This window comes from Rhinolophus sinicus, chromosome 17, assembly GCF_057876585.1.
Source record: "Rhinolophus sinicus isolate RSI-liver-muscle chromosome 17, RSI-T2T, whole genome shotgun sequence".
NCBI classification, from domain to species: Eukaryota; Metazoa; Chordata; class Mammalia; order Chiroptera; family Rhinolophidae; genus Rhinolophus; species Rhinolophus sinicus.
In genome coordinates, this window is record NC_142517.1 from 197,423,302 (window position 1) to 197,443,290 (window position 19,989).

The window sequence follows — 19,989 nt, forward strand, 5'->3', positions numbered from 1 at the left end:
GGTGGGACTAAAGGCTCAAGGAAGGTCTTGAACGGTCAGAGGACCAATAGGACGCTCTATGTGGGGCGGGGCTCAGTTGCGGGCGCCTGTTTGTCCTTTTCGCTGCTCCGTAGTGACGAGATGGTTGTGGTGTTGCAGAGATGGGGCTTGGGACTGTGGACTTACTTGCGTGAGGCTCAGCTCTGGTGGACCTGTGGTGCAGCTTCTGAAGGCGGGGAGGAGTCCACACCGCTTAGTCATTGCTGGAGCTCATCGCACGGGTAACGAAGAGCGGCTGGTTGGGGAACCTCAGTGATTGTAACTCTTATGGACTCGATTTGAGAGATGGCTGATGCCCCATTTCACTCTTGCTGTGGTCCGAGACTGCGGATTTGAAAAACCAGGCTGGGACCACACGTATTAACCCCAAAGCTAACTACTGGTACCAGCGTAAGGTTCCTTGCGGCGCCAAGCAGACCAAGTCAGGCAAGCAGAAGACGCGGCAGGCGGATCTCGTTGGGGGTGGGGGAGAGCGCTTTTTCTTCCCCCCTTTTTGCTCAGCAATGTCGCCGGACCCAGCTGCAGCCCAGGCTCCTGCGTCGGTCTCCCTGTTTGATCTCCACGCGGATGCACCGGTCCTTGCGGGCCTAAGCCTCGTGAGCCACCTTTCCGGAGACACCCAGGCCCAGGCTCCGCGGACTTCCTGTCCAGGTATCAGGGAAGGTTTGGGATGGACTCACGAGGAACCTGACAGGGCTTTTGGGGCTTATTGCTCATCCAGGAAACAGTCTTACTGGTATTCCCCAGCTGAGGAGCTCTTGATGACATCTCTTTCCACGGGATAAAATTTATCTTAAATTCACTTGGTCTCTGGGTTGTTTCTAGCACAGGCCCCTGAATTGCCTCCAAACAATTTTCTTGCCTTTGCTTATGTCTTCTCACACTACCACCACTGCCTGCAAAAACACTTCAAAATTCCGATTTTTTTCAAAATTTCTGGTCCAAATTTAACTAGATTCCTTGTTGCTGAATATAAAACAATTTATTATTTGGTTTTGTACAACTGTAGTTTGTCTCTGGCTATGTTTTTCTTGAATCTTTTTAAAACAAACTGCACGCTGTAATTGGAAATGTAAGCTAAAAAACTGGCATTTGGGAAGTGGTTTTTGCAGAGTTAAAAATAATGTTAACCTTATCAAAATATTTTCTGCACTATTCCTCTAAATCCCTTTGATTAGTTTAAATACAGTGACTTAGAGTCATTTTACATGTCTTTCCAAAAGCATATTTATTGTATATTTACATATCTTTCCAAAAGCATATTTATTGTATAAAGTGATTACTGTGCCATTTATTACATGATTGCGTGACTGTAAATGCAGGATATGCCATCTCTTTCTTTTGTATTTTCCTGTTTTGTATATCAAACACTGGATATAATTCCAGGTACTGTGGATTGGGCTCCTTTCCACCTCTAATTACCCTCCTCTTATTTAGGTTCAGGGAAGAGAGCAAGCCAGGAAAGAAAACCACTCCGGGGTCCTCCGGATATTTCAGAGAAGTTGTATTGTTCAACCTGTGACCAGACCTTCCAGAATCACCAGGAACAGGTAAAAGGCCAGGTGCAGAATTAAATGGTGGAAGCAAAAATATAATGGTGGGTGATGAGAGGTAGACATCTGATTTGTCTTTAGTTAATAAAGGTCCATGTTTTGACTAAGGCGGTTGGTTTACCCTGCCATACTTCCTGGAGTTCTATTACTGGTCTTGAGTACCATAGCCAGGCAGGGGCATATTTCCCCATTCTGACTCCATCATTGTCTCCTCCCAGAGGGAACATTATAAGCTTGACTGGCATCGGTTTAACCTAAAGCAACGTCTCAAGGACAAGCCTCTCCTTTCTGCCTTGGACTTTGAAAAGCACAGCTCCACAGGTGATGACTGGTAGGAAACCTGTGTGCGAGTAGGACATGGGGGTGAAGGAAGACCCTACTTTAGGAGCTTGAGGAAAGGTCAAAAACGGGCCACCAAACTTGTGTATCTCATGTTGTTCTTAGGAGACCTTTCCAGCATCTCAGGATCAGAAGACTCAAACTCAGCCGGAGAGGAGGACTTGGAGATACTGGATGAGGAAAAGGCTGGGTTAGAGAAGCCTAACCGACCCCGAGGCTTCCACTCCCACCGAGTTCTTTTCCAAAATGCCCAGGGCCAGTTTCTTTATGCCTATCGCTGTGTCCTAGGCCCTCGCAAGGCAAGTGGCTTCACTGGTTGTGTGGTCAACACCAGCCTTTTGTACATTCAGCTTACATTTCCCCTTAGCCTTGTCTGTTTCTCACTTCTTCCCTTCCTTCCTATTGGGTATGGGTATCATGCTTGACAGCACAGTCTTGCATTGAAGTAGCCTGAATCTTGGAAAGGTCAAATGGAATGAAATTAAGTTTGGAAACAGACCGATCTAGGTTTGCATTGTGCTTGTACCACTTGATCTTGACTACCTCTACAAGCCTCACATTTCCTTCCTTGTAAAATAGAGACAAGTCTCAGGGTGGCTGTATGAAATAATGCACGTGAAACACTTAGCACTGGCACTTGGTTTCTTACTCAGTGAATGTTACAGATATGTCTGTGCTGCTGTGTGTTGTTCAGGTGTCCCCGGGAGAACCAGAGCTGCTGCTACAGAACCTGCAAAGTGGAGGTCCTAGACACTGCGTGGTGCTCATGGCTGCAGCTGGGCACTTTGCTGGCGCCATTTTCCAAGGGTGAGAGGGTGCTGCGTGGGGTAAGGATGGAATGGATCCTGTTCACCTGGGAGTACCAGGTTTCCAGTACTGAGTCTGTGTTGTCTACAGAAGAGAAGTGGTGACACATAAAACCTTTCACCGCTACACAGTACGGGCCAAGCATGGCACAGCCCAGGGACTTCGTGATGCCAGGGGTGGGGCTTCTCGTTCTGCTGGAGCCAACCTGAGGCGCTACAATGAAGCCACACTTTATAAGGTGAGTTAGGCATCCCAGACCTGGCGGGCCGCTCATGCACATTTTCCCCTCCAATCATTAAGTGTTACAATCAGGAGGTTAATTCCTGTATCATTCCACTCTTTACGATTTCTGGGTAGACAAAGGTAGAATAGGATGGATCCCCAGAAATCTTCGTCTTCTTACTCCATGTGTTCACTTCTACCTTTCACTCCCTATATGTGTGGGCCATTTTTTGTTTAGAGATTTAAAACTAACAAGTGAAGATACACAGGGCTGAGTTACTCTCTTCTCTAGGATGTTCGTGACCTGCTGGCAGGGCCAGGCTGGGCTAAGGCGCTGGGGGAGGCTGGGACAATACTGCTGCGTGCCCCCCGCTCTGGCCGCTCCTTGTTCTTCGGAGGCCAAGGGGCACCCCTGCAACAGGGGGATCCCCGAATTTGGGATATCCCCCTCACTACCCGCAGACCCACCTTCAGAGAGTTACAGCGTGTGCACCATAAGCTGACCACCTTGCGTGTCCATGGTGAGCCTTTGATCCCAATCCCCAGATTCCCTAGACCTTCTTGTGCCTTCCAGCCCAAGCCCCAGGTTCTTATTTGGGCATCCAGATGATTTTCTAGCCCTGGGAATACAGCCCAATCACACCTTCATAGAGGCTGGCTTCTCCTTGGCTAAACTTGAGCAACATCTTTTGTTTTATGGCAGAAGAAGATCCCCGGGAGACAGTCAGGTTGGACTCACCTCAGACACACTGGAAGACAACGAGAGAGAGAAAGAAGGCTATCGAGGAAGAAAGAAAAGCCCCCGGTGATGAACATGAGGCACGGGGACAGAATGAGGACTCTCCCAAACAGGGTTTGAGCACCATCTGTCAACTGTGTCTGTCCTGGAAATGCAGCGGCAAATCCCCTACTCTGACTTCCCTACTTAGAGATTATATAAGGGCTTATATAATACAAACACCTTTATGCACATACACAGATCTGTTTATAACGTGGGTAGCAATCACTGAGACATGTTTGGTGACCTTTGCAAATCTCCTGTTACCACTTTTGTTCATTGATATAGCCCAGTCCTCAGAAAGCTCTTAGCATGAAAGAGATGCTTGACTATGTATTTCATGAATCTCACAGGATTTACCTGTCATATGGGATGCTAAGGGCATTTCACTGGCTGCAGACTCTTGGCCTGCATAGCTGTCACTGCTCCCATGCTTTCCTCTGTTGTGCAGCATCTGAAGGCTGCTCATGGGGAGAGTCTAGAGATTCTTGTCCCTGCGTAGGTCCTTCCGGGCCTGTCCTTGTCTGGGCTGAGAACCTCATTTCTCTTGATGTGCTACTTGATCTTGGGTGACAAAATACAAATAATTTCTTTTCAAGATGATCTGGATTATCTCTTTATCTACATTCTTATGCATCTGGGGCAGCTCACATCCTTCCACCCTCTGCTTATTTTTCAGATAGATCTAACATGTCAAATTTTTCCCTAGGTTCAGGGTCAGAGGAAGAGGATGGCTTCCAGGTGGAGTTGGAGCTAGTAGAATCGACACTGGGGACCCTGGATCTTCGGGAGTTTGAGGTACTGCCCAAGCGGAGGAGGAGAAGAAGGAATAAGAAGGAGAGAAGCCAAGATCTGGAGGCTGGGGCCCATACGACTCTTCCTCAGCGACCTCAAGGTGAAGCCTTCTCACTGTCAGCCCAGGCACAGGCAGCCCCTTTGGAGCCTTCCCCGGATGAGGCCACGGCCCCTGGTCAGTCAGAGCTCTGGGATGTGCTGCTTGCTGCTTGCCGAGCTGGAGATGTTGAGATGCTGAAACTCCAGCTAGCTGCCAGCCCCACAGACCCTGAAGTTCTGTCTCTGCTCAGTGCCCCCTCGGGCTCCAGTGGCTTCACCCTCCTGCATGCAGCAGCTGCAGCTGGCAGAGGCTCAGTGGTTCGCCTGCTACTGGAGGCAGGCGCTGACCCCACCATCCAGTAAGTCAGGGTCCCCATGCCAAGCCCTTTAGGGTATAGAGCGGATGCTCTGAAGGGTAACAGTGGTGTTGGCTACTTGACAGTATCCCCCTTGGGCTGGGTAGGTGGTGTTAGCAGATGCAGGAGGCAAATTGAACCCATTTTGGGGGGGTTTTCACACCTAGGGACTCCCAGAGCCGGCCACCATATACTGTTGCAGCTGACAAATCAACACGTAATGAGTTCCGAAGGTTCATGGGGAAGAATCCAGACGTTTATGATTACAGCAAGGCTCAGGTCAGCTGGGAAAGGAAGCAGCAGCAAAGTGGGATGGCACCATAGATCCCTTCTACTTTCTTACAGTTTTACCAAGGATAGTTTGTATAGGTCTTACCTTCCCGGAAATCCTCCAGGTGCCAGGACCACTGACACCAGAAATGGAGGCTCGGCAGGCTACGCGGAAAAAGGAGCAGAAGGCAGCCCGGCGACAACGGGAAGAACAGCAGCGGATGCAATGGGAGCAGGAGAAGAAGGAGCAAGAAGAGCAGCGGCAATTTGCCGCCCTCAGCGACAGAGAGAAGGTGAGGCCGGAGGTTTCCCTTCCACAGGAGACTTCCTGAGAGGTCTGATCCCTTCTCAGTGTGCAACTGTCAATTCTTGGGTACCCTGTCCACCACTGGGGCCTTGCCCTAACACATCCTCTTCCCCTCAGAGAGCTCTGGCTGCAGAGCGCCGACTAGCTGCCCAGCTGGGAGCCCCTAACCCTCAGATTCCTGACTCTGCAATTGTCAACACTCGGTACGTGGAGGGGGCAGGGGTAATGTGTAGACCGTAACATCTGGGCAAGTAGAAAGAGTGCTTACACAGAAGGGCTGTTGAGGGGATCTGAGAAGTTCTGTGATGCTTTGGAATGAAAACAGAAATGACAGGAGGAGGACTGGGGAGGACTTGGATTGGAAAGTTTCTGGGTACCTGTCCATCCATTTTTCTTCTCTTGTTCAGACGCTGCTGGACTTGTGGGACATCCCTCCAGGGCCTCACTCCCTTCCACTACTTTGACTTCTCTTTCTGCTCCACACGCTGCCTCCAGGATCACCGCTGTCGGGCTGGGAAGCCCTCTTCCTGATCTCTTACACCTCCACCTGGGGCCACCTCCGGGCCCTGAGAGGGCACTTTCACACGGGCCCTAGGTTTCTTCTTCCCCACGAAACCAGAGTATTTGGAAGATTAGGGGGAGGGACATTCAGGAACCAGGGCAAAGATAGGGCCACAGAGGTGTGTGGAGCTGGTACTGTCTCTGGAACTTTAATCACAATAAAGTTTGGCAAGGAAACTGCCCTTGTACTTACATTGAAGCCTTGTGGCCTTTGGTTCCTTATGGTCACCGTGGCCAGCACCAAGGGATCCTGCCCACTCCATGTCCCAGGTCCAAGGGTTACCTTCCTTTCAGTGCCCACTTAACTCCATTGGTTCAGAGGCACTTTGTGTGTCAGCTGAGAGGGAATAGATATATGTCTCCTGTAAGGTGCTATTGAGGATAGGACTATCCAGAAATTGGATTTGGGGGTGGGGAGGCACATTTTCTAGCTCCAGCAATGTGATTTGGTTGAGAGCTCCCCTAGCAAACAGCAGGGGTCTTGGTACGTAGAGGGTCTGTTGTGGCCCCCGCTTTGTCCAGTACCGGCCCAAGTTAAACCCATTGATCCAGACTTGGCCCTGGGGAGGAGGGAGGAGAGAGGAAAATGAATGGTTAGCTCTCGGGGGTGGACTCATCCCCTTTAGGGTTTCTAATCAGAGGAATAATTTGTTTCCCCTTCTTCCATGATTTTCCTCTTATCACCTCTCATCCCCACCCCAACCACCACCGTCAATAATACCTTGGTCCATCCAGGTAGAAAGAGAAATGTGTCCCCGCCTGAGTCTAAAATTGGAAATGTTGTGGAGTAGAAGGTGGGGCCAGAGGGAGTTTGAGGACGTGAACGTCTCAGCAATTGGAGGGGAAACCACCACTTCACAAGCTTGTCAACTTTCAGGGGGAACATCAGCCACTGAGTAAGGACTGTTTGTCCCAGAATTGGTGGCTCTAATAGGCCCTGTGAAAAAGGCAAGTGAAAATTCATTCAATAAGCTGTAAGGCCAAACTGTCCCTAATCAAGTCGAGATGCAATTAGTGGCACTGTCCAGGTCCCCACAAGCCACCACTTTGCAGCCTCACTCCTAAGGACATGGCTCTTGCTTATCTTGCATCGAGCCCCTATCTTTCCTAGAGAGTTTGGTCAATAAGAGTATGGGGGCGAGGGGCAGGCAAAGCTAGCTCACCTTGAAGTCACTGTGGTTAGACCCGAAACTGAGCCTCCCCATGTTCTCCAGCAAGACATCCAGTTTGGCCCCCACTTTCCCCGTCAAAAATAGCTTTTGTTTCATGTTTCGTTCCAAAACACCCTGAAACACCTGTGGATAAGAAGACCTACATATGTAGGACAGGAAGGGCTTGGCCTCTAGCTCCTGGCCACCAAACAGGAAGTCACATTAGGGCACTTATTTGAAGGGCAAAGAGAATGTAGCCCATCTGTCGGTTACCCATCTGTTCTGGAGCCTTACCCTTAGTCAAACTCTTCCTTATCCCTTCTTATCCATGGACCCCCTGCAAATGTGGGCAGGCAGGGGGAAAAGGTAGGTACGGGGAACTTAAGGCTAAAGGGTGCTTGGGAAGAGAGGAAACGGGCTCACAAGGTAACCTGGAATTAAGCTCTTACCCCATCCACCATCACGTAGGCACGGTCATGGACTCCATTGTTTGGCACCCAGAATTGTGTTGGCTCAAAAACAGTTTGGGTTAGATAGGTCCGGTACAACATAAAGCCACGGTCCTGGGTGTGGAAGAATGAGTACTTGAGATGAACTGAGCGATAAAAAAAGATACTGTGGGGAAGATGTGGAGCTTAGGGAACCTTTGGCTCCAGCTGTTGAGGAAGCTTGCCTTACCCACCAGATGGGGGGGTTATGCCCTACCTGCTTGACAGCCTCAAAGGTCATGGGCAAGACTGAATGGATGGGCCCTTGGGGGCAGAGGAAGTACAGGAAATCCAGCAAATTTCCATCCTATTAGAATAAGGGGGCAATATCAGAATGAAAAGGAAGTTTCAGAATAGAAGACAGGACAGAATGGAGGGCTATTTAGAGAATGACAGGGTAGAATCAGAAGGGCGGGGGGGGTCTTACCATGTGCAGGGTCAAAGGTCCGAGCATCATCTTGGGGCTGGGGGGAGGTAAAGGTCCCAAGGGAATTTCCTGGAACTGAGCCCAAATTCTCTCAGGAGCCATAGGAAAACCACACAACCCCTACTCCAAGCCCCTGGCGCAGGGTTCTTAACCTGGGGTCCAGGGAAGGGCTTCCGGGGTCCTGTAATTTTCACATACTTGTGTGTATCTCCCCAGGTTGTCCCATTTGGGCAGGTGGGAAATGCTTTCACACGGTGCTCAGAGGGCTCTCTGGCCCAGACAACCACCACTGATCTCTGGGATACCTTCACAAATAATTTAGGCACTCCTCCCAATTAATATATAAAAGCATTTGGCGCCTGATAAAGTGGTAGAACACCTGGCTGATGACATTTCGAAGAGCAAAAAGCTTAGGTGTGGGATCCCCTGCTTCAGATATTGGCGCGTCGTAGTCATAGCTGGTAGTAATGGGAAGGAAGTGTCCCTTCTCATCAGCACCTGTAGTAGAACCAATTTAATTAATTGAATGTGTCTTTCAGATGATAGATACTAAGCAAAGAAATTCATGCAGAGGACTTTGCCATCAGAGGGGGCAGTGGGGGCCGTATCCAGCTTCTAGACATCGTAATCCACTCAGCCCTCAGAGCCTAGCTCCTGCTACACACCTGCTTCAGTCCCAGGGACCATCTGGACTCACCATTCCAGTATCCAAAATTGGTACCTCCATGGAACATGTACCTGAAGTGGGGAAGGATGGGGGAAAGGCATAAGCTGACCCACTGAATCTTAACTTTCATCCCCAACACCCAATGTTAGATGCATGTTGACCCCATGCCTCCAGTTACATGTTCACACTGGCTCCCAACTCCAGCATGTTCTTTAGTCCTTTGGTTACAGCTGGAATGGACCGCGTGGAGTGATTATGGCCCCAGTAATCCAGCCAGCCTGTGTAGTACTCAGAGTTCACCTAGAATGCGAAGTGAAAGGAGCCATGGGTGAAATGGGAACCGAGCGAGACCCATTCCCAACCCTGACTCTGGCACTGATTGCCCTCCCTTCTGACTCCTCACCAGCGGCCCGTGGGGTTCATACTTCCTTTGCAGGGCAAAGATTTTGGTCATGTTGTCGGCTGCAGAGAGGAGGCAAAGGTGAGAGCTAAATATCACAGAAGAGTCGCCCCTTCCCCAGACCCCACCCCTAACCCTTGCTCAGGAGACCTGGGCCAAAGTCTACAGTGGTATACAGTCCCTCGAGGGAGCCACATGTGAGTCCTTCAGGCCCGTCTGTGGTAAAGAGCAGTATCTTGTCTCCTAGGAATGCACGGAAGAGCCCAGCCAGGTGCCTCATGTAGCTGACGTCGCAGGCCCTGTAGCTACCATATTCATTCTCCACCTGCGGGGGGAAAGGACACGGAGCTCAGCCATGAGTCGGAGAAGGTTAAGGACCCCACCTTCCCCTTGCCCAGTGAACTTTCCACTTGTACCTGAATGCTAATGATGTTGCCCCCATTGTGGTAGAGCCATGGATATATCTTGGGCAGCAAGACCTTGAACCAGGAGTCCACTGCGGCAAGGAAGTCTAAAGGAAGGAGCAGAGCACTGCTTATTAGGGCACCGTCACCTCCACGGCCCCCACCGCAGGCATCAATGCTAGCAGCTTCAGCACTGCCTGATCGCTGGGCTGCGGTTTGCGTCCCACTGTCCACAAGTAATCTGGGAAGCAGGGACTCTTGTCAGAGGAAGCTCTCAGCCCAACCCTAAGCACCTGTATATTTGCATGGCAATAACATTTAAGCATAGAAATCTTAAAGCAGTGTTGCTTGTAAATTTCATTTTTAAATGTAAGAAAACTATGAAACATCTTACGGAGCTATTATTATGTAATCAATGTACTCGTATACCTGAGATGGCTATGAAGTAGTACTGGAATTCACAGTAATGGAGAATGTCTGACCTACATCCTGACGTAAGCGACAGTCCAGATGATTTATGTCATCAGTTGAAATATCATTATATTAGGTATCATGCCTTAAATTCTCAACCCCTATTTGTGATTTCTGTTGATTCATCCTCAGGGTCTCCGTGCATGTTATTAGCTCTGTCTGACACTTTCTCCCCTCCCTCCTTTACTTAGCCAACTCCAACTCAGGCAGGTCTTATATTTTACTTCCTCAAGAAAGCCTTTGATATCCTAGATTAGGGTAGATCCCCGTTACATGCTCTCATGTCACCTCATACTTCTCTCTCAAGCACATAACCAATTAAAATTAAGCATTTCTTTCTGTAATTGTTTCCTGTTGGTCTTCCCCACTAGTGAGCAGGAACTCTGTCAGCTTCTTTTTCTTTGTCCCTATCGTTGAGGACAACGCCTAGCAGATAGCAGACTCTCAAAGGTGGATTCGATGAAAGAAACCTTGGAGGATATTTTTGTATTCTTAAAACACTTCATTCCTTTTATAGTTTGTGTCCACGTTTTACTGCCTTCTTTAATCCAAGCATACATTAAATCTCATTCAACAAATAGTTATGACTGCTGACTATCCACCAAGCACTGTTTTAGGTGTTAGTGATGCAGGACAGGACAAAATAACAAAAATCTCTGCCAGTGTGGAATTTCCTTTCCAGCGAGGGAGGCGGATAATAAATGGGTAAAATACATAGTGAGTGAATGCCAAGGAGAAAAAATAAAGCAGGGAAGGAAGATATAGGAAGATACAAAGTGGTGGGGTGGGGAGCTCCCATTTTAGAGGGTGGCCCAGGGAAGACCTCACTGAGAAGGTGGTTTTGCAAGAAGCTAGAGGGAGCCCCACACGCCTGCTGGCTTTGGAGAACAGCAATGAGAAGAGTAGATGTCAGGGACGTGGCTAGGCCCATTAGGTAGGCCCGAGACCATTGTAAGGAATCTATGGTTCATATTCTCATGAGATGAGAACCTATTGGAGAGGTTTAAGCAGAGAAATGACATGGTCTAATAGATATTTAAATATATTTAAAATATAGGATCACACCGGCTGCTGGATTGAGACTAGACCACATGGGGGAGGGACAAAGAAGGGAAACCAGTTAGGAAGCTACTAAAATAATCCAGCTGAGAGGTGGTTTGGACGAGGGTGGTGGCAGTGGAGGTGATGAAAAGTAGGTGAACACAATATATTTTGAGGGTAAAGCGGACAGGATTTTCTGATGGATGAATGTGGGGTGTGATAGGCATGAAGAATTATACCACAGTGTTCAGTCTGATCAGCTGGGAAATACAGTTGCCATTAACTCAGATGGGGAGAATACCAGGAGCTTAGTTGTATCACGATGCCTTTTAGATTTCCAAATGCAGAAATCAAGTAGGTAGTTTGATATATAGTTTTTGGAGGCCAGAGGAAGGTCCTGACTGGAGATACATATTTCAGAGTCATCAGCTATTAGATGGAATTTAAAGTCATGCAAATGGATGAGACCATCCAGTGCGTGAACATAGAAAAGAGAAGCGTCCGAGGACTGAGCCCTGAAACGAGCATTTAGCAGAAAGGGAAATGGAGAAGAACGAATAAGAGACTGAGGAATGGTCAGAAAGACTGTGGGGAAAGGGGCCAAGACCAGGTAAGTGTGGCATCATGAAAGCCAAGAGAAGAATAGAAGAATGTATCTCAAAAGACAGAGTGATCAGCTGTGCTGAAAGCTGCTGATTGGTCAGAGCATGAGGCCTTAGAAATCATCATGGATTTCACAGTGAAGAGGTCACTGGTTTTCTTGAGAAAAACCGAGATTGCATGTTGGTATTCCATTAACACTTTATCGTTTTAAACGTATCTCATAGTCAGCTGAGTTTGAGTAATGCCAAAAGCATGAAGCTCTCCAGCACCCTCAGAAGTGAAACAGCACCTGGATATAAAGCATTTACCAGAGTGAGCTTTTTAAAAGGTATAAATCAGAGAAAATTATTCCCTTGCTCTAATGACTTCCTGTTTGCACCTGAAATGAAATCCAAACTCTGAAAATATTGGGCACCTCTGAGTTTAATCTTGAGTTCTCATCTTGTCTTTCTCTACACTCTTTTCCCAGGTGGTATCTCAGTACCCATGGAATTAAGTGCCACATTTAGACTTATGACTCCCAAATTTATATCTTTAAATTAGACCTCGCCCTAAGATCCACATTCATACATCCCATTGCTTACTTAATATCCTCACTGAGTGTGATGTGATAAAAAAATATTTTTTTCCCGCTTCTCCTGCCTCCCCCCACCCCCACTTCGGTTCAAGCCGTTGTTTCTCAGTCTAGCTGTGTAGGACACAGCTCCCTGGCCCACACTGGTATTATGAGCCTTGCACTCCCCCCCTGGCTGAGGCAGTCGGTCACCGGTCATAGGTCAGCCATTCACAGCAGCCCATAGCAGCTCTCGCCGGCTGCCTGCTGCTCACGATGGCTGCCGGCCACTTACGCTGGCCATTGGCCACTTCTGGCAGCACACAGTAGCCCATGGCTGCTGCCGGCAGCTCACGCTGGCTGCCGGCCACTCACGGCAGCACGCAGCAGTTCACGCTGACCTCCAGCTGCTCACGACAGCCCAGCACCAGGGAGAGCCGTTGTTCACACTCTTAGCTGTAGAGGGCGCAGCTCACTAGCCCATGTGGGAATCGAACCAGCGACCTCAGCGTTAGGAGCACGGCGCTCCAACCACCTGAGCCACCGGGCCGGCCTAAAAGGAATTTAACATGACCAAAACACAACTATTTTCTCCCCCAAAATTGTTCCTTTGCCATCCCTGGTCTTCTCTTTCACCTGTTGGTAAATGGCCAGTGTAAACAATGAGAAGAGCAGATGTCAGGGAGGTGACTGGGCCAATTAAGTAGGACCTAATAGATAATTTAAGGAACAGTTCATATTCTGAATGGGATGGAACCACCATCTTGACTGGCCAAAACCTTCATTCCTTTCTTTCCAGACCTACTCCCATTACCCCAACCCCTACCCTTTCCATTGGAATTTATCAACAAGTCTTGGTGATTTTATCTCAGTTCTGTCCTCTTCTTTCCATTGTCAACACTATCACCTTAGTCTAGGAGCCATCATCTCTCTCCTCAACTACAGGCATAGTCTCCCAATTGGTTTCTCCACTTCCACCCTTACTCCCCTCAATCCATTCTCCACATCCAGGCTAAACTAATCTGAAAACAAATCAGATCATCTCACATCTCTGGTTAAACTCTCTCAATGCCTCTACCGTGCTAAGAGTAAAATGCAACCCTCTAACAATGGCCTACAAGGTCTTGCAGCAATAGTCCCTATTTCCAATTTCACATCACACTACTATCTCCCTTACCCACTATGCTCCAGCCGTGCTGGTCTCAACCATGCTGTTCTTTCCCAGTTTTTGGCCTCAGAATATACCACCCCTCCACCTGGTCATTCTTACCTCACTCTTCATATCACCAGAGTTTTCCCTTCCCTAGCGTCAACTGAATATCATATTTTCAGAAAAGCCTTTCCTGACCTCCCTACTTAAAAGAGACCCTCTCTGTTATTCATTATGTCAACTCCTTGTCCATTTTCTTGTGTGGTATTTTTATAGCTTGCAATAATATTGCAGGTTTCTTTAAAAAGTCTGTTTCTTCCACTATATGATAAGCTCCATTGCACAGGATCTGAGTCTGTCTGATCCTCAGTTTCTAGAATCCTGCTGGGCATGAAGGAAACACTGAATAAATATTTGAATGATTTGGGAGTGCTCGCTTCTGTTTTGGGTACTCAAATGACCCATTTTGTCATTGTTTGCTTTTTCTGTGTTAAATTTTTGTCCCAACTCACCTGGATCTGAGGTTCTCAGATGAATATTAGGTTTACGAAGCAACCAGGCTGGGAGACCCCCCTAAGACAAACACAAAGACCACAAAGAAGCATGTAGGTTTTGTTGTCTGGGAGTGGAGTGGGGGCAGTGAGAAGGGAGGAAGTTGAGTACAGTGCTGAAAGTGACCCTAGAGTGTGGGCAGAAGGGATAGCCTAGGAACTCTGGGTGGCTTTCGTTCTATCCCTTCTCCAACTAACTCACCATATCCCATTCTGCACAGATGTAAGGTCCTGGTCTCAGTATGACCAACAGGTTCGCTATAGTTGCCTCATTCAGAAATGCAATGAGATCCCGGCTGCCATTAAAGTTATAGACCCCAGGCTCTGGCTCATGGTAGTTCCAGGGTACATAACTGAGAAAGGAAGAGGTTAACAGGGCCCAAGGCGGGCATCGGGGAGATGCCCAGGAGGCTTAAGAGCTCAGGTCTTGCAGGGTTATCTCCAGGAAGGAGGTCCTGGCCCACCTTTTCCCTCCCTGGCCTGGAAGCCCTGGAGCTCTACCCCTCATGATACCCTGCCAGTCTTCTTGTCCCAATATCCTTCTTAAGGGGGTGGCAAGAAGAGTAAACCCCACCCCTCCATGGCTCTCCTGAGCATTTCTTACAACTGAATGGCGTTGAGGCCACTCATTCGCATCTTGAAAAGCCGGTCTGCCCAAAGCACCCGTGGTACCCGGAAGTAGTGCAGGCTGCCAGATACGTAGCGGAACGGAACCCCATCCAGGAGGAATCTGTCATGATCCCGATCCACTACGAACGACCGAGTATCTGCCTGCAAAGAGAGACACCGTGCTCAACAGAGGTCTGGAGTTGGAGAGCGGGGGTCAGCGGCTGCCAAGAGCAGAGGAGCTGGAACTAGCCCTGCCCGCTGTTTTGTTGTTTTCACTTTCTCTCTTACGCCAGATCTAGCCTCACCGCACCCAACCGGCTGGTTCAATCCTCTTATCTTACCTGGGGCAGCAGCAGCGTCAGGAGCGGCAGCAGCAGCAGCGAGGGAAGGCAGAGCCGCTTCTTGGGAACCATGGCGCTTACAGGTCTCCTATAGTCAGAGACGGCAGTCCAACTGTCACGTGGCGGATTCCTGGGAGGGAATCTCAGCGAGCAAGGAGGGGCAGAGACCACTCCAAGCTGCCAAGCGATTAGCCTGGACTTTGTCTCCTGCTACTCTACTAATTTGTAAAATCCTCTACATCTTTTTTTTTTTTTTTTAATCCTCTACATCTTGAACCAGCTCCATCAGCGTCTCCTGGGAGCTTGTTAGAAATGCAGAATCTCAGGTCCTACCTCAGACCTATAGAATCAGAATTTGTATTTCAACAAGATTCCCAGGTGACCCTGAGCACGTTCAAGGTTGAGAAGCAGTGCTCTACTAGACTGAGCTTCCAAAGGGCGGAGAGTGCCTTGTCTACCAAACCTCAGCTTCTAGCAGTGGGCGGCACATAGCTGGTTAAATCTAGATGAATGTCAGAACCAGGGCTCTAAAGCAGGTTCAGAACCAAGGGAAACTTAGGAAGATCTTCCCACTGATGTGAAGGGGGTGGGAGCAAGTTATAAAAGGGGTCTTTTTCCTGAAGAGCCCTATTTCAACAGAAAAAAGACCGTCCAGGGCATTCCATCTTCTTTGGATGTGCACCCCATTCCAATTTTTCCCTGCCTCCCTGGGCAGTTGAACAAAGAAAAAGGAAACTTCTTGACTGAAGATCAAATCCTTCAGCTGCTGCTGGGCACAGCTGCTTTGTGCCAAGGCTTGGGAATTTGGGAATTTCCATTACTCCTGTCTTCACAGTCCCAAGCCTGGGATGTGAGAACCAGGGTAATGATAATAATTTGTATTAATATAATTAGTATTGTTTATTGACACTTACTAAGGGCTACGCGTCAGATATTGTGCAAGGCACTTTACATATCATTTAATCTTCAAAAAACTCCATAAGGTAGATAATTACAATTTGCATTTTGCAGATGAGGAAATTGAGGGACAGAAATGTTAAGTAGCTTGTCCAAGGTTACACAACTCGTCTAGGGGAGCTGGGACTTGAACTAGTCGGTCTGGCCTCACGGTTCATGTACTAAACCTTAGGTACTAGTATATGTATTTTGCAGTTGGGGAAAGTGAGACTCCGAGAGATTAAATAACATGTCCGAAGTCACTCAGCTAGTAGGCTATTAAGGCCGGGTTTAGACCCTAGTCTGCTTCAGGAACCTGAACTCTTAACCACTGAGACTAGGGATACAGGCCAGAGTCCCCAAGGTTGTACTGATCAGAGCTCCCCGGGTCCAGGCTGCCAGCACCCGCCCCTCCCTGCGTCCTCCCACCCAGCCCGGGCTGGACTGTAAAAGGCCACCCAGCGCTCCGGAGGTATGAGGCCTCCTACCTCCGGCATTGGGAAATGGAGGTCCTGGGGGCCTCGGGCCGAGCCCGGCTTTGCTCCCCCTTGGCGTAGGTGCCTGCGTCCTGACGCCTACTGAAGGCCAGGTGTGGAACCTCCACCCGGGTCCTAGGACCGGTCCTTCCGCAGGTCTAGCCCGCCCCACCCCCGTCAGTTCCTCGCCCCCACATCGTCCGGAAGCCAGGCGGTTGCTAAGATACCTCGGGCCGTTAAGCCGGCGCGGAATGATGATGAAACCATTGCTTCCGGTCCTTGGCGCTTCTCTCCGCCTGAGCCAGGTCAGTGGGGAAGCCGAGCTGGTCTCCTTGCGCTTTACGCGCGGAGGCCCGGGGTGGGCTCTGCAAGGGATGGGCCCGAGCCTCGCACCCCCTCGGAACTGCCCTATGCTCTGCCTTTGCGGCCCCACGGGCGTGGGAGCCCGAGCCGCTTAAAGGTGGAGGAAGCGGTCTGGTAGTCACTGCGTGGCCTGAGGCTTTTAAGGTCCCTGATCCCAGCCTTCTTGGAGCTGGTATCGCCAGGGCCCGTTTTCTCTAGGTTCCGAGACCTGGGCCCGAGCTCCCCACATTGGTACTTCTGTGGTCGTCTGGATTGTGCCCGACCCGCGACCCTGCTGTTCTTTTCCTTCCAGTATGATCCGCTGGGCCCCCAGCGCGTCACCTGGAAGAGCCCACTCAACCTGGAGAACCTTTTGGCAGCCTCATTCCGTCCTTGAGGAGGATGACTGAGACACTATGGGCCACGCGCTGTGTGTCTGCTCCCGGGGAACTGTCATCATTGACAATAAACGCTACCTCTTCATCCAGAAACTGGGGGAGGGGTGAGTGTTTGGAAACAACCAGTCCCCAGGGTTGTGGTGATTGAGGACAGCAGTCTGACTTGATAGGGACACAAAGATTTTATCCTTACCCTATCCTTTAACTCACCTGACGGCGCCTAATGACATGCTAGTCAAGAAAATAGGTTCGGAAGCCAAGCCTCCTAGATCCACCGTGTATGGTATGACCTTGATAAGACATGGTTTCTTCATCTGCTTAATGGAGATAATTACTGTCTTGCCTCACTGATGGAGCTGTGAGGATTAAATGAGAAAATGCATATAAAATGTCTCGCCAGTGCCTGGTCCACAGCACTTGATAAATGTTGACTATTATTCATTTAATGTTTATTAAGCGTCTGTCATGTTCAGAGCACTGGATTATGATCATAGAACCTCAAAGATTATTATGTCCCATGTCTTGAGCTTAACGTGTAATGATCTTCAGACTTCTCTCAGAGCTACACCTTGGGAGGGTTTCTAGTAAATGGGAAAGACACCCCCATCTTTTCCCCAGGGAATTCCTCTGGGTCCAAGCAGTGTGGGAGATGACCGTGGTCCTTCACTGACCCCTTTGGCCCACAGTGGGTTCAGCTATGTGGACCTAGTGGAGGGGTTACATGATGGACACTTCTACGCCCTGAAGCGAATCCTGTGTCACGAGCAGCAGGACCGGGAGGAAGCCCAACGTGAAGCAGACATGCATCGCCTCTTCCATCACCCCAACATCCTTCGCCTCGTGGCTTACTGTCTGAGGGAGCGGGGCACTAAACATGAGGCCTGGCTGCTGCTACCTTTCTTCAAGGTCAGAATGTCTCCTGGCTATGGAGGGGTTTGCAACAGAGTCACCTACCAAGAGCTGTGTGAGCAGTCAAGTATGTTAGGAAGCGGAGGCCATGTCCTGGGTTTGACCACTTCGGATTTGGGGTTTAGAGGAATCCAAGTGGGACTGTGGGGTATGAGGTGTGTGTAGTGGAAATGTTGATAGGCTTTTGACATGAAGGGATCACACTCAGGGAGCAGAGGCTCAGAAAACACCAGCTGTGGGGATACTTGTGTTGCAGAGAGGTACGCTGTGGAATGAGATAGAAAGACTGAAAGACAAAGGCAACTTCTTGACTGAAGATCAAATCCTTCAGCTGCTGCTGGGTATCTGCAGAGGACTCGAAGCCATTCATGCCCAGGGTTATGCCCACAGGTCAGTGGGGGGCAGGGGCCTTTCTGGGGCAGAAAGGAAGAGCCCCACCAAGAAAATGAGGTCTGCTCTCCTCCCAAAGAACAGCCTCCATGATTCTTTTGCCCCCTGGGATTCCAGCCTCCCTGTCTAGGGGTGCTCATGGGTCATTTCTACTTGCCAACAGGGACCTGAAGCCCACCAATATCTTGCTTGGAGATGAGGGGCAGCCGGTTTTAATGGACCTGGGTTCCATGAATCAAGCATGCATCCATGTGGAGGGTTCCCGCCAGGCTCTGGCCCTGCAGGTAAGAGAGTCTCTAGGTTCCTTTGCCCACCTGTTCCCCAACCCTGACCCCTTCTGGTGCATGCCCCACTTTGGGCACATGACCACGAGCTATGCCCCACTTTTGAGCTCTGGGGCCACTGTTCCAGGACTGGGCAGCCCAGCGGTGCACCATCTCCTACCGGGCCCCGGAGCTCTTCTCTGTGCAGAGCCACTGTGTCATCGATGAGCGGACTGATGTCTGGGTGAGGAGCATGTGGGTGGGGAGGAATGCTGCCCTGTACCTGCTGTGGAGTAGAGGGCAGGTCTTTGGTTTCTAGTGTGTGGGGCCCCAGGAACCATGTGTGTCCCCATCCCCCTCGACTTCCTTTCTGGGAACTGTCACTGACACTGTACTCAATTGCTCAGGAAGTGGTATAACCCTGCCCTTTGAACAGGGTTGGGACAGCTAAGTCAGGGCTGAAGGCAGTGGCTAAGTAAGGGGTGTAGAGGCCTCCTGCTAACTGGCACTTTCTCTGGGCCCTGCTGGTGTCATGTGGCTGTTGGCCTACTCCTTTTAGCTCGTGTAGCCTCATTTCACTACAGAATTAAGAGAAGAGCTATCACCTCCACTGGTCCCCTTCCATGGAATAACTTAAGTTCTGCTCAGTCCCTAGGCTGTGTGCTGTATGCCATGATGTTTGGGGAAGGCCCTTATGACATGGTGTTCCAGAAGGGTGACAGTGTAGCCCTTGCTGTGCAGAACCAACTCAGCATCCCAGAAAGTCCCAGGTGAGCAATAGAAGGGGCACAAAGCATTTCAGATTCTCCTTGACATTAGCAGGGGTGGAGCCTCGGCATGGGGGATGGGCGCCCCCCCCCCATCACCCTGCCCTCCTCTCTCCACAGGCATTCTTCAGCATTGCGGCAGCTGCTGGCCTCCATGATGACTGTGGACCCCCACCAGCGCCCTCACATTCCTCTTCTCCTCAGTCAGTTGGAGGCACTGCAACCCCCAGCTCCAGGCCAGCATACTACCCAAATCTGAACAAACCAGTAGCCACATTGAGAAGGTGGCCCTTGTGCCTTGGAAAGGGCCCCGTCCCTCACTGGAATCTGTCTTTTCTATCCAGGCCTGCTCTCTTGTAGTTGGGGGCAGGGGGGCTGGGGAGGGTTAGCTCAGTCTTCTGTCTGATGGGATGGGTGAGGGTGGGGGGATGGGGAAAGGGAAACTGATAGAATCTGGTAAAGGCTCTGAGCAGGACTGCTGAGCTTACATCATGGTCTGTCTCCAAATCTGGGAGCAGGAGAATGTGTAAATAGAATAAAGTGAAAACACCTTGGTGTGGATCTTAGTCTCATTGTTCCTGGAATG

At 49.7% G+C, this 19,989-nt stretch overlaps 3 protein-coding genes across 7 annotated transcripts; 2 read left to right on the plus strand and 1 right to left on the minus strand.

Moving 5' to 3' along the window:
* Positions 1-103: 103 nt before the first annotated feature.
* On the plus strand, positions 104-6,265 carry ANKZF1 (ankyrin repeat and zinc finger peptidyl tRNA hydrolase 1). 2 transcript variants are annotated; one of them, XM_074313576.2, is made up of 13 exons: positions 104-690; positions 1,477-1,589; positions 1,811-1,913; positions 2,037-2,230; positions 2,626-2,738; positions 2,829-2,976; positions 3,253-3,481; positions 3,664-3,813; positions 4,448-4,931; positions 5,096-5,207; positions 5,324-5,491; positions 5,623-5,708; positions 5,913-6,265. In XM_074313576.2, the coding sequence occupies exons 1-13, from the start codon at positions 543-545 to the stop codon at positions 6,034-6,036; spliced, it is 2,172 nt and encodes a 723-aa protein (XP_074169677.2). In that variant the 5' UTR covers positions 104-542; the 3' UTR covers positions 6,037-6,265. The 2 variants fall into 2 exon arrangements, with proteins under 2 accessions (XP_074169677.2, XP_019597321.3); XM_019741762.3 differs by lacking the exons at positions 104-690; positions 1,477-1,589 and having other exon boundaries at positions 1,811-1,923.
* GLB1L (galactosidase beta 1 like) lies at positions 6,191-16,608 on the minus strand. Of its 3 annotated transcripts, none has more exons than XM_019741767.3 (17): positions 16,562-16,608; positions 14,923-15,010; positions 14,577-14,743; positions 14,175-14,325; positions 13,934-13,994; positions 9,616-9,710; positions 9,350-9,524; positions 9,203-9,261; positions 8,978-9,099; positions 8,830-8,870; positions 8,512-8,630; positions 8,133-8,207; positions 7,923-8,012; positions 7,667-7,780; positions 7,230-7,361; positions 6,788-7,003; positions 6,191-6,626 (listed from the first exon to the last, which is right to left on the minus strand). In XM_019741767.3, exons 2-17 carry the CDS (start codon positions 14,992-14,994, stop codon positions 6,357-6,359), a joined length of 1,959 nt encoding a protein of 652 aa, XP_019597326.2. In that variant the 5' UTR covers positions 14,995-15,010; positions 16,562-16,608; the 3' UTR covers positions 6,191-6,356. The 3 variants fall into 3 exon arrangements, with proteins under 3 accessions (XP_019597326.2, XP_019597323.2, XP_019597322.2); XM_019741764.3 differs by lacking the exon at positions 16,562-16,608 and adding an exon at positions 16,347-16,481 and having other exon boundaries at positions 14,923-15,052; XM_019741763.3 differs by lacking the exon at positions 16,562-16,608 and adding an exon at positions 16,347-16,479.
* STK16 (serine/threonine kinase 16) lies at positions 16,504-19,964 on the plus strand. 2 transcript variants are annotated; one of them, XM_019741769.3, is made up of 8 exons: positions 16,504-16,639; positions 16,990-17,178; positions 17,761-17,980; positions 18,240-18,373; positions 18,537-18,657; positions 18,785-18,880; positions 19,285-19,406; positions 19,524-19,964. In XM_019741769.3, exons 2-8 carry the CDS (start codon positions 17,093-17,095, stop codon positions 19,660-19,662), a joined length of 918 nt encoding a protein of 305 aa, XP_019597328.1. In that variant the 5' UTR covers positions 16,504-16,639; positions 16,990-17,092; the 3' UTR covers positions 19,663-19,964. The 2 variants fall into 2 exon arrangements, with proteins under 2 accessions (XP_019597328.1, XP_019597329.1); XM_019741770.3 differs by lacking the exon at positions 18,785-18,880.
* The last annotated feature ends 25 nt before the right edge of the window (positions 19,965-19,989 follow it).